The sequence below is a fragment of the Pongo pygmaeus genome, chromosome 5, assembly GCF_028885625.2.
Source record: "Pongo pygmaeus isolate AG05252 chromosome 5, NHGRI_mPonPyg2-v2.0_pri, whole genome shotgun sequence".
Taxonomy (NCBI): Eukaryota; Metazoa; Chordata; class Mammalia; order Primates; family Hominidae; genus Pongo; species Pongo pygmaeus.
The window spans coordinates 150220716-150234809 of NC_072378.2; the positions used below are offsets into that span (position 1 = coordinate 150220716).

Consider the following 14094-nt stretch of genomic DNA (forward strand, 5'->3'; position numbering starts at 1 on the left):
AAGAATTATTGTGAAAAATAACATATGGATGGTAGAAAAGAAATTATGTGAAATAGTATATTTTTACAGCTGACTGTATCAGTAGTTCTCTTCTTGTTTTACAGGTTTCCAAGCAACAATCAGTGCTCCACACATGGTAAGTTAAGTTTGTTCACTTGGTTACAAATGGATCACATTTTTTTCTATAATCATTTTCTTTAGTAAAAAAGATTTAAAGAAAGTTTTAAATTTTTAGTTATATCAATTTATCATCTATGAGTTATGTGAATTGGTAATAAACATCATTTTCTTTTTTGAACATCTTATTCTTAATACAGGGTCTGTAGAAGGAATTTTGTTTTGTTTTGTTTTGAGATGGAGTCTTGCTCTGTTGCCCAGGCTAGAGTGCAGTGGCACAATCTTGGCTCACTGCAACCTCCCACTTCTGGGTTCACGCCATTCTCCTGCCTCAGCCTCCCCAGGAACTGGGACTACAGGTGCCCGCCACCACGCCCAGCTAATTTTTTAAATTTTTAGTACAGATGGGATTTCATGGTCTTAGCCAGGATGGTCTTGATCTCCTGACCTCGTGATCCGCCTGCCTCGGCCTCCCAAAGTGCTGGGATTACAGGCGTGAGCCACCGTGCTCGGTCGGCCCAGAAGGAGCTTTTTAAGGTAGAAACTGGCATATTAAAGTTTTTGGTGATTGTCAGTATCTGTGATATGTAAAAATTGAACATAAAAGGTTATTTAGTAGAGAATTAAAGGAGATAATATTTTAAATAGTATAATGTACATTTTATAGAAATCTCAAGTTGAATATTATTTCACATTTTATGTGGAAAATTCATTAGGGAGTGGTTAAGTATAAGAGCCATTAAGCTGCATAGCTCCTTGAGAAGGACTGACTTTGAGTGATCTAGCAGTTAGGAGTTTTCTTGGGTTTTATTTTATTTTTTTGAGACAACTTCTTACTTTGTCACCCAGGCTGGAATGCAGTGGTATGATCATGACAGCTCACTGCAGCCTTGACTCCCGGGCTCATGCAGTCCTCCCACCTCAGCCTCCTAAAGTGCTAGGATTACAGGCATGAGCCACTGTGCCCAACCTTTTTTTAGGGTTTAAATGTCAGTATTTGAATGATTGCTCTTGTTTTATTTTGTAGGAAAGAACAATAGCTTTTCTTTTTTTTTTCTTTTCTTTTTTTTTTTTCGAGATGGAGTCTCACACTGTTGCCCAGGCTGGTGTGCAGTGGCGCGATCTTGGCTTGCTGCAACCTCCGCCTCCTGGGTTCAAGTGATTCTCCTGCCTCAGCCTCCTGAGTAACTAGGATTACAGGTGCCCGCCACCACACTCAGCTTATTTTTTGGATTTTTAGTAGAGACGGGGCTTCACTATGTTGGCCAGGCTGGTCTTGAACTCCTGACCTTGTGATCCACCCACCTCAGCCTCCCAAAGTGCTGGGATTATAGGCGTGAGCCACTGGGCCCAGCCTTTTTTTTTTTTTTTTTTGAGACGGAGTTTCGCTCTTGTGCCCAGGCTGGAGTGCAATGTTGTCATCTCTGCTCACTGCAACCTCCACCTCCTAGGTTCAAGCAGTTCTCTTGCCTCAGCCTCCCTAGTAGCTGGGATTACAGGCACCCGCCACCACGCCTGGCTAACTTTTTTTTTTTTTTTTTTTTTTTTGAGACGGACTCTCGCCTGTGGCTCAGGCTGGAGTGCAGTGGCGCCATCTCGGCTCACTGCAAGCTCCGCCTCCCAGGTTCACGCCATTCTCCTGCCTCAGCCTCCCGAGTAGCTGGGACTACAGGTGCCCGCCACCATGCCCGGCTAGTTTTTTGTATTTTTTAGTAGAGACGGGGTTTCACCATGTTAGCCAGGATGGTCTCGATCTCCTGACCTTGTGATCCGCCCACCTCGGCCTCCCAAAGTGCTGGGATTACAGGCGTGAGCCACCCCGCCTGGCCTTAACTTTTTGTATTTTTAGTAGAGACAGGGTTTCACATTGTTGGCCAGGCTGGTTTTGAACTCCTGACCTCAGGTGATCCACTCGCCTTTGCCTCCCAAAATGCTGGGATTATAGGCGTGAGCCACTGCGCCTGGCCAGAACAATAACTTTTCTGACTCTCTGCAAGTATTTGGGGTTGGAGAAGCTCTTATTTAAACTTAATACTAAAATAAATTCTGTATGTATTTATAGTGAATTGATAATTATACTAGAAGAAAAAAGCAGACATTTATAAAAATTGAATAGTAATGTCTTTTTGAAACATGACAGAAACACAGAAGCCATTAAAAAAACCTGATACATTTTGAAACTTACGTATCTAGGATTTTTGCGGAGAAAAAATGTTATAAGCAAAAATTAAAGAGGAAAAATTGGCTGTGTGTGGTGGCTCACACCTGTGTAATCTCAACACTTTGGGAGGCCGAGGCAGGAATATCGCTTGAAGCCAGGAGTTTGAGACCAGCCTGGGCAACAAAGCAAGACTCTGTCTCTACAAAAAATTTTAAAAATTAGTTGGGTGTGGTGGCAATGTTCCTGTAGTCCTAGCTACAAGGGAGGCCAAGGCAGAAGGATTGTCTGAGTCCAGGAATTTGAGGCTGCAATGAGCTATGATTGTGCTGCTGCACTCCAGCCTGGTTGACAGAGACCCTCATCTCAATAATAATAATTAACGATTGTGGGAAATATTGTAATACATATGACAGCAAGGGAAAATTTCAATATGTAGACATGTATGCTTACATTTGTGTTTGTGTGTATCCTGTTAATAAGTAAAAGACCAGTAAGCCCAAAAGAAAATGTGTAAAGGACAGGACTGATAGTTCATCGTGGCCGGGCGTGGTGGCTCACGTCTGTAATCCCAGCACTTTGGGAGGCCAAAGTGGGCGAATCACCAGAGGTTGGGAGTTTGAGACCAGCCTCACCAACATGGAGAAACCCTGTCTCTAGTAAAAATACAAAATTAGCTGGGCGTGGTGGCGTGTGCCTGTAATCCTGGCTACTTGGGAGGCTGAGGCAGGAGAATCACTTGAACCTGGGAGGCAGAGGTTGCGTTGAGCTGAAATTGTGCCATTGCCCTCCAGCCTGGGCAGTAAGAGTGAAACTCTGTCTCAAAAAAAAAAAAGCTAAGATAGTTCATTGAACAGAAATACAAATGACATTGACGTTTAAACAAATGAAAAGATGTCATCTTCACGTCTTTAAATTTTTTTTTTTTTTTTTTTGAGGTAGAGTCTTGCTCTGTTGCCCAGGCTGGAGTGCAGTGGCGTGATCTCGGCTCACTGCAAGCTGTGCCTCCTGGGTTCACGCCATTCTCCTGCCTCAGCCTCCCGAGTAGCTGTTTGAGACAGAGTCTCACTCTGTGGCCCAGGCTGGAGTGCAGTGGCATGATCTTGGCTCACTGCAACCTCCGCCCCCTGGATTCAAGCAATTTGTGTGCCTTACTCAGCCTTCCTCGTAGCTGGGATTACAGGTGTGCACTACCATGCCCGGCTAATTTTTGTATTTTTAATAGAGTTGGGGTTTTGCCATGTTGGCCAGGCTTGTCTCCTGACCTGACCTCCTGACCTCAAGTGATCTCCTGACCTCAAGTGATCCACCCACCTTGGCCTCCCAGAGTGCTGGGATTACAGGCGTGAGCCACTGTGCCTGGCCATTAAAATTTTTTTTTGTAGAGACAGGGCCTCACTTTGTTACCCCAGGTTGGTCTTGAACTCCTGGGCTCTAGTGATCCTCTTGCTTTGGCCTTCTAAAATGCTGGATTACAGGCATAAGCCACCATGCCCAGCCTCATCTTCACTTATACTTAGTAAATTGCAAATTAGCACTATAATGAGGTACCAGTTTTCACCTATCAGATTGTTAGAGATTAAAAAATTTGATACTTTGTATTGGAAATGGAAAACTGGCAGTCACATACTTTTTTGTGTGGGAGAGTACATTGAATGTTTTTGGAAGACAATTTGGCAGTATCTATCGAAATGTGAAATAAATATAACTTAGATTTCCCAGTTTTATTTGAAGATATTTATCCCATAATATAGTTACATGAGTGCAGAATGACTTAAGTTATTTATTGACATTTATTATAATTACAAAAAGCAATGTCCACAAATGGTGGATGGTTAATTAATTACAGTACAGATGCTCCTTGACTTACATGGGGGTATGTCCTGATAAACCCATCATAAGTTGAAAATACTGTAACTCTAAAATGCATTTAATATACTTAGCCTACCAAACTTCATAGCTTAGCCTTGCCTACCTTAAATGTGCTCAGAACACTTACGTTAGCCTACAGTTGGGCAGAATCAACTAACACAAAGTCTGTTTATAATAAAATGGTGAATATCACATGTAATTTATTGAATATTGTACTGAAAGTGGAAAATAGAATGCATGTATGGGTACTTGAAGTACAATTTGTACAGAACATGTATAATTTTTACATCATCGTAAAGTCAAGAAATCATATGTTGAACCACTGTTAAGTCAGGGACCATCTTAACCTCCATGTTGTGGAGTATTGTGAAACTGTTAAATGAAAGAACTCTGCAAGTACAAATATGACAAAGTCTTCAAGAAATACAGTATAATACTTACAGGTGGTTTTTTGGGTGGGAAAAATAAGAATGAAACAGTATAAAAGTTGAGTCCCAAAGGGTATTTAGAATATTCTGTAATGTATGAAAATCACATATGCACACATACATTCACACATATGTTTTTCTTTGGGAATGAAAACTAAAAATGATTTCTTCTAAGATAGGGAATTAGCTTATTTAGGATATATGAATGGAATTGAGATCTGATTTTCACTCTGTGTCCTTGATCTGTTATCAATTTCTTTCTTTCTTTCTTTGTCCTTCCTTCCTTCCTTCCTTTCTTTCTTTCTCTTTCTTTCCTTCCTTCCTTCCTCCTTTCTTTCTTTTTTTTTTTTTTGACGGAGTCTCACTCTGTTGCCCAGGCTGGAGTGCAGTGGGGTGATCTTGGCTTGCTGCAACCTCTGCCTCCCGGATTCAAGTGATTCTCCTGCCTCAGCCTCTCAAGTAGCTGGGATTGCAGATGTACACCACCACGCCTGGCTAATTTTTGTATTTTTAGTAGAGACGGGGTTTCATCACGTTGGCCAGGCTGGTCTTGAACTCCTAGCCTCAAGTGATCTGCCTGCCTCGGCCTCCCAAAGTGCTGGGATTACAAGCTCGAGCCACTGTGTCTGGTGTGTTATCAATTTCTTTATTCCTTTTCCTTAATTTTTTTAACATTTTAATTTATTATTATTATTATTTTTGAGATGGAGTCTCTCTCTGTCGCCCAGGCTGGAGTGCAGTGGCACAATCTCAGCTTAGTGAAACCTTTGCCTCCCAGGTTCAAGCAATTCTCCTGCCTAAGCCTCCTGAGTAGCTAGGATTACAGGCGTGCACCACCACACCTGGCTAATTTTTGTATTTTTAGTAGAGACGGGATTTCACCATGTTGGCCAGGCTGGTCTCAAACTCCTGACCTCAAGTGATCCACCCTCCTTGGCCTCCCAAAGTGCTGGGATTACAGGCCTGAGCCACTGCGCCTAGCCCTTAATTTTTTAGTTTTTGTTTTTTTTGAGACAGGGTGTTGCTCTGTTGCCCAGGCTGGAGTACAGAAGCATGATAATGGCCCACTGCAGCTGAGACCTGCTGAGCTTAAAAGATCCTCCCACCTTAGCCTCCTGAGTAGCTGGGACTATAGGCACATACCACCACCCCTAACTTTTTAGAAACATTTTCTGTAGAGATGAGGACTCACTGTGTTGCCCAAGTTAGTTCTGAACCCTGGAGCTCAAGCGATCCTCCCACCTCAGCCTCCCAAAGTGTTAGGATTACAGGCATGAGCCACTGGGCCTGGCTTTCTTTTTTCTTTAAACCATAGATTAGGAATGGCTTTTTTGTACATTACCTGTTCAATAAGTGATTAAAAAGAAAAGTTGTAGTCTTAATCTGCAAACAGTTTGAACTACTACTGAAGGGGGAATTAATGAATTTTGTAAGTATAATGGTAGAAAAATTTATTCTTTTTCTTGAAGGTAGAACGTAATATAGCCCCACTCTGGTGGGGGGCTGGGTAGAGAGAGCATATTAACTGCTTATCCCTCCTCTATGCCCAGAGAGGCTTATCTGTGTTCCATCATTTTACATTCCTTGAGGCACAGCGAGTTCTTGCTTCCCTCCCTAGCTCGGCTGTAAAGTCATAAGGTTGATAAGCAATTGCTACAAAAGCGCGTATTCCCAAGGATGTAAAACATATGGTGTAACAAATGTAAAAGAGTAATTAACTGCCTTTGTTCTCGCTTCTGCAAGTATGCTTCCTGCAGCACGTAACTCCCACCACAAACTGCTTAAAAGGTGATTGATCCCTTTGTTCAGGGATCAGACTTTCTGGACCCTAGTCTGATTGAGCCAGTGATCACCTTAATAATTAGACACTCTCCTGAACTGTGCTGGGTCTCTACTGTCTCTGATTAGTCCCACAACACTACCTAAATGAAAGATTTATATAGAAGCATGAATGTGACTGGGTGGGGTGGCTCACACCTGTAACCCTAGCACTTTGGGAGGCCGAGGCAGGTGGGTCACCTGAGGTCAGGAGTTCGAGACCAGCCTGGCCAACGTGGCAATATCCCATCTCTACTAAAAATACAAAAATTAGCCAGGTGTGTTGGCAGGCTCCTATAATCCCAGCAACTCAGGAGGCTCAGACAGGAGACTCACTTGGACCTGCGGAGGGTGCAGGTTGCAGTGAGCCAAGATCGCACCACTTCACTCCAGCCTGGGCAAAAGAGCAAAACTCTGACTAAAAAAAAGAAAGAAGCATGAATGCTAAAAGTCATTTTGGAGAACCAGTATCTAGCATGGTTGGGAAATTGACTGGAGTGGTATACTTTCAGGTATTAAGGGAAATACTTTGTGATTTTTTTCTTTCCCCTGAAGTTTGGTCTAGGTGTCCAGTTCATTGCTGAACAAAGCATAGCAGTTACTTCATGACAAAAGATGCATTTTAAAACAACAATACAAAACAGCTTTATTAAGATATAATTCTTGGCTAGGCACAGTGCCTTGAGCCTGTAATCCCAGCATTTTGGGAGGCCGAGGCCAGAGGATCACTTGAGCCCAGAAGTTTGAGACCAGCCTGGGCAACATGGTGAGATCCCGTCTCTACAAAAAATAAAAAACATTTAGCTGGGTGTGATAGTACGTGCCTGTGATCCCAGCTATTCTGCAGACTGAGGTGGAAGGATTGCTTGAGCCTGGGAGATGGAGGCTGCAGTGAGTCATGATCACACCACTACACTCCTGCCTGAGTGACAGATCAAGACCCTGTCTCAGAAAAAAAAAACAAGATACAATTCTTATACTATAGAATTCATCCCTTTAAAGTGTAGAATTCTGTGGTTTTTAGTTTATTCAGAGTTACACAAACATCACCACTATCTAATAAGAGGTTTTCATCACTGCAGAAAGAAACCTTCCTTATACCCATTAGCAGTCAGATCCCAACCCCTGCTCTGCTCAGGTCCTGGCAACTACTAATCTATTATTTGTTTCTATAGATTTGCCTATTCTAGACATTTCATATAAATAGAATCATATAATATGCTGCCTTTTATGACTGACTTTTTAAATTTAGCATAATGTTTTCAAGATTTATCCCTGTTGTAGTGTGAATTAGTACTTTTCTCCTTTTTATGACTGAATAATATCCGATTGTATGGATATACAACATTTATCTATTAACTGTTGAGGGACATTTGGATTGTTTCCAGTGTTTGACTATTCTAAATAATGTTGCCATGAACATTTGTGTACAAATTTTTGTGTGTTTTCAATTCTCTCGAGTATTTACCTAGGAGTGGAATTACCAGATCATATATGAAAACTCTATGTTTAACATTTTGAGGAATGGCCAAACAGTTTTTCAAAGCAGCTGCACCATTTTACAGTCCCACTAGCAATGTATGAGGGTTCCAGTTTCTCTGCTTCCTTGCTAACATTTGTTATTTTCTTTTTTTAAAAGAATTTTATCCATCCTAGTGACTATGAAGTGGTGTCTCATAGTGGTTTTGATTTGCATTTCCCTAATGATGAATGATGTTAAGCGTCTTTTCATGTGCGTTTTGGCCATTTCTGTATCTTCTTTGGAGAAACATTTATTTAGTCTTTTAACCCTTTTCTTGGTTTTTTTGTTTTTGTTTTTAATAATGAAAACTTTTTTTTTTTTTTCCTGAGACAGAGTCTCGCTCTGTCACCCGGGCTGGAGTGCAGGGGTGCCATCTCAGTTCACTGCAATCTCCGTCTCCCAGGTTCAAGCAATTCTCCTGCCTCAGCCTCCTGAGTAGCTAGGATTACAGGCATGCACCACCACACCCAGCTAATTTTTGTATTTTTAGTAGAGACAAGGTTTCACCGTGTTGGCCAGGCTGGTCTTGAACTCCTGACCTCGTGATCCGCCCGCCTCAGCCTCCCAAAGTGTTGGGATTACAGGCATGAGCCACCGCACCCGGCCAAAAAAATTTTTCTAAAGACAGGGTCTTGCTATGTCACCCAGGCTGGTCTCAAACTCCTGAGCTCAAGCAATCCTCCTGTCTGTGCCTCTCAAAGTGCTGGGATTACAAGCATGAGCCACCATACCTGGCCTCTTGACCATTTCTTAATTGGGTTATTTGTCTTTTCATTGTTAAAACTGTATTTTATATACATGGACTAAAATTTTTGTGTTAAAATACATGTAACATAAAATTTACCATCTTAACCATTTTAAGTGTACCATTTAGTAGCGTTAAGTACATTTACATTGTTATGCAATCAGTCGTCAGAACACTTTTCATCTTGCAAAACCAACACTCTATACTCATTCAATAACAGTTTCCTGGTTTTCTCATTCTTTCTTTACCTCAGCCCCTGGCAACCACCATTCTATTTTCTGTTTCTATGAATTTGGTTCCTCTAGGTATGTCATATAAGTGGAATCATAAAGTGTTTGTTTGTCTTTTTGTGACTGGCTTATTTCACTTAGCATATGTCATAGCTTATGTCAGAATTTTCTCCCAAAACGGATGCATTTTTAATTACTTATATTTTCTGAGTTATCTATGACTATTAATAAGGAAAACTTGTGTATCTATGTATGTATATAGTCACATGAAACATCTATATGAATGTTTATATATATGCACATAACAGACAGTAAGCATACAGTGCAAGATGTGAATAGGGTAAAATATTTTTAATTGTATTATATGAACAAGCAGTTGTGATCTTGAATAATTTATTGCATACATCTTAGCGGTATTATAGGAGAAGCAGAAAGTGAGGATGCAAAGAGAAATGACATCTACATCTAATGAATCTTAAAATCACAAGCTTGGAATTAACTATAATCCTGGAATATTTTCCAAACCTGTAAAGAAAAATGTGATGTGTGCAGTGGTGAAGAGATTAAAAGCAACTTGTTAAAATGGTATCCTGGTAGCAGTGAGCACACCTGGCATCCAGGTTTGGGATCCTAAATACCACTGCTTACTAAGAGTGCTCCTTGGAGTAGTGACTGACATCTGTCAAGTGAGGAAGTACTCAAAGGCTGAGGAGGTAATGTCAGAAGGACATACGAGCAGATTTGAAGAGGCTCCCAAAGGCCAAATTGGAGAGAATTTGAGAATCAACAAGAATAATAATGGTAACAGATTATAGCACTGTGAATTGAAAAACAAAAATTCGTGAGTCTATGGAGACTTAAAACAAAAAGAGCAAGACAGGGAAAAAAGTGAAAATGATTTTTTTCAGAAAAACAGAAGAATGTTAATGAATAAATGTGGAAGGAATAATGAAATTTTAAAAGTCAGTATTTCGGCTGGGTGCAGTGGCTCATGCCTGTAATCTCAGCAGTTCAGGAGGTCAAGCGGGCAGATCCCTTGAGCCCAGGAGTTCAAGACCACCCTGGGCAACAAAGCAAGACCCTGACTACAAAAATAAAAATAAAGATCACTATTTTGTAATCATCAATGTAATGAATTAGGCAAAGATTATTAATGAATCTAAAACCATTAGGAGGAAGATTGTTGGAGAACAAAAATACTCATGTAGTCTCAAATTAGTACTCCACATATTATTATTATTTTTCAAGTCATAGTCTTGCTGTGTCACCCAGGCTGGATGCAGTGGCGTGATCTCGGCTCACTGCAACCTCCGCCTTCTGGGTTCAAGCAATTCTTCTGCCTCAGCCTCCCGAATAGCTGGGATTACAGGCATGCACCACCGTGCCTGGATAATTTCTGTATTTTTAGTAGAGACGGGGTTTCACCATGTTAGCCAGCCTGGTCTCGAACTCCTGACCTCGTGATCTGCCCACCTCAGCCTCCCAAAGTGCTGGGATAAGAGGCATAAGCCACCACACCCGGCCCACATGTTATTAATTATAAAGAAAAAAATATGCCTTGAAAGTAGAGTGATCTATTGGTGACCACATTTATGGAGTGGTTGAGGTTGACATGTCCAGTGGTGTGGTGGTCCAATATTATATACTTCTTAATATGATGCTCTTAGGGAGTTGCATAGCAAGACCTGCGTGTGTTCTTGCTAGAAGTCTTTGATCTGAATCTAACCCTGAGGAAGGAGACACATCTAGAATGTGGCGCATTATGTGTGGGACAACTGGACAGGACTCTTCCCCTCCCCCACCCCCAGACAGGGTCTTGCTCTGTTGCCCAGGCTGGAGTGCAAAGATCATAGCTCACTATAACCTCAAACTCTTCAGCTCCAGTGATCTTCCTGCCTCTGCCTCCCAAGGAGCTGGGACTATAGGCATGTGCCATGACCCACACTCAGATAATTTTTAACTTTTTTGTAGACATACAGTCTCAACTATGTTGTCCAGACTGATTTCAAACTCCTGGTCTCAAGTTATCCTTCCACTTTGGCCTTTCTAAGCACTCGGATTATAGGTATAAGTCACCATGCCTTGCCAGGACTCCTTAAATGAGTCAGTGTCCTGAAGAACAGAGCAAAGTGGTAGGTGGAGGGAGATAATTGGGGGAACATTCTAGATTGGCAAATGTAATGCATGAACCTTGAATATATTGGGGGAAAAAACAGCCATTTAACACATATTTGTGTGTTACCCCTAAAAGGGTTCTGTGGAACATTAAGGACTTTCTGGTTTGAAAGTTTGAAATATCTTGGATTATGTGAGGCTGTATCTATTCAAGGCCTTCTCTCCATATATAAGTTGGGGGAAAAGATAGCTTTAACTTTTTAAAAATTCTTTTTTTAAGCTCCCAAGTGCTTGGAAACCTTAGCTTTAAATAAAAACACAACTTTTTATTATGGAAAATTATGGAAGAGTTCCAGTACCATATACACAAATAAAATAGTATAATGAACCTATAAATCACCCAGCTTTAATAATGACCAACAATTTACTAATCTTGTTTTATCTAACTCTCTCTCTCTCTCTCTCTCTCTTTTTTTCTTTTGAGGCAGAGTCATGCTCTGTGGCCCAGGCTGGAATGCAGTAGCGCAATCTCAGCTCACTGTGGCCTGCTGGGCTCAAATCATCCTCTCACCTCAGCCTCTTGAGTAGCTGGGACTACAGGTGTGCACCACCACATCCACCTCATTTTTGTATTTTTGTAGAGATGGGGTATCGCTGTGTTGCCCAGGCTGGTCTTGAACTCCGGAACTTAAGCGATCCGCCCACCTCAGCCTCCCAAAGACTGGGATTACAGGCTGTGAACCACTGCTCCTGGTGTAACTCTCTCTTTTGCTGAAGTATTTTAAAGCAAATCCCAAACATACATAATATTATTTCATCCCTGGATACTTTATTATAAATCTCAATGACTTTAAAAATAAACTACAATGTGATTATCATACCTAACAATGTTCCTTAATATCTTATGTCTACTCCATGTTCAAAGTTTGCCAGGTGCTTAAAAATTTTTATAGTTAATTTGCTTAAATCGGTATCCACACAGAGTCTATACATTGCATCTTTTTGGTCTTGTTTCAGTTTTTTAAAGTATCTTTTAATTTTTAAAGAAAGACCCCTTTCTTTTTTTAAATGCCATTTGTTTATTGACAAAACTAGTTCATTTGTTATATGGAATTTCCCATATTCTGAATTTGGTTAATTGTTTCCTGGTGGTGGTTGACTTATTCTTAAAACATTTTTTTTTTTTTTTCAGGAACACTTCCTAATGGTCCTTCCTGTTGCATCATATCAGGAGGTCCATAACGTCTGGTCATCCACTTTTAGTGATTGGAATAAGTAGTTGTTAATTTTTTTTTTAATTGTTCCATGGAATAGGGCATTTTCGTTGTATCTTTCTCTTTGGCATTGGCTGTTTTCGTTGATAAAATATTTTTAATTTTTTTTTTGAGACAGAATCTTGCTCTGTCACCCAGGCTGGAGTGCAGTGGCGCGATCTTGGCTCACTGCAACATCCACCTCCTGGGTTCAAGCGATTCTCCTGCTTCAGCTTCCCAGTAGCTGGGATTACAGCCGCCACCACGCCCGGCTAATTTTTTGTATTTTTAGCAGAGACGGAGTTTCATCATGTTGGGCAGGCTGGTCTTGAACTCCTGACCTTAGGTCATCTGCCCGCCTCGGCCTCTCAGTGCTGGGATTACCGGCGTGAGCCACCGCGCCTGGCCCAAATGTTTTTAAATCTCTGATATAATTTCTGACTTACATAAATATTATACAGATAGTACGGTTCCTGTATACCTTTGTCCACACAGTCTTACCATTGGTAAAGCAAATCTCACCATTTGCTTTATCATTTATTCTCTCTCCCTTCTTTATCCCCTCTCTCCTCTGTGTGTGTGTGTGTGTGTGTGTGTGTGTATTATATTTCCTTTTTTCTGAGCTCTTTGAGGGTAAATTACAGGTATAATGCTCTTTACCTTTAATTTTTTTTGAGATGGAGTCTTGCTTTGTCACCCAGGCTGGGGTGCAGTGGCGCGTTCTCAGCTCACTGCAAGCTCCGCCTCTTGTGTTCACGCCATTGTCCTGCCTCAGCCTCCCAAGTAACTGGGACTGCAGGTGCCCACCACCACGCTTGGCTAATTTTTTGTATTTTTAGTAGAGATGGGGTTTTACTGTATTAGCCAGGATGGTCTCGATCTGACCTCGTGATCCTCCCGCCTCGGCCTCCCAAAGTGCTGGGATTATAGGCGTGAGCCACCGCGCCCGGCCAATGCTCTTTACCTTTAAAAATAAGGACATTCTCTTACGTACCCATAGTACAGTTTTTGAAATCTGGAAGTCAACATTGATATAACACTATTAGCCAATTTATAGACCTTATTTAGATTTCATCGGTTGTTCTGATAACATTCCTTGTAGGAAAAGAAAATGGTAGATTGTGAGTTTTATTTGATTGTCATATCTTTTTAGTTTCCTTTAAAGAATGACTGAGAAATGGTTCCTTATTCTTTTATGGCCTTGAAAACCTTGAAAATTTTTACGAATATGGGCCATTTGTTTTGTATAATGTCCCTCAATTTGGGTTTGTTTGATGTTTCCTCATAATTCAATATAGGTTATGCATTTTTGCCTGGCATATCCCAGAAATGAAGTATCTTAGCAGAGGCATTTGATGTCAGTGTGTCTCATAATTGTGATGTTAACTTTGATCATCTGATTAAGGTAGTGTTGACCAAGTTTTTCCACTGGAAAACTTTTTTCTGAACTCCATTGTAAAATTACTATTTTTCCTTTTGTGATTAATAATTATCTGGGGCAAACCCTTTGAGATTATGTAAATATCCTGTTTATTTTTCAATTGTTAGTCCACTAGTTTTAGCTTCCATTTATGATTTTTACCTGAATCAATCAGTTATTATTGAGATGGCTGCCCAAAGGCTGATTTTCATCATTTTTTCTATGTGTATTCATTATGTATCTATATATTTGTTGGGAACAGTTTCCCTTATTTTTCATTTATATATGTATAGAATGATGTATTAATTTATCACTATAGATTAATGGATGTGTATTTTTATCAACCAAGATCTGGTAGTAAATGTGTTTACTGCTATTGGATCTGATTTTTTTTTTTTTTTTTTTTTTGAGACGGA

The 14094-nt window shown here is 40.7% G+C and overlaps 1 protein-coding gene across 2 annotated transcripts in view; it reads left to right on the top strand.

Moving 5' to 3' along the window:
* Positions 1-14094, top strand: part of PCMT1 (protein-L-isoaspartate (D-aspartate) O-methyltransferase) — a 60114-nt gene that overhangs the window by 23748 nt on the left and 22272 nt on the right. For both annotated transcript variants that reach the window (XM_054491990.2, XM_054491991.2), the window contains exon 3: positions 105-136. In XM_054491990.2, the coding sequence (XP_054347965.1) occupies positions 105-136 (32 nt within the window). The remainder of the gene's footprint in view (positions 1-104; positions 137-14094) is intronic.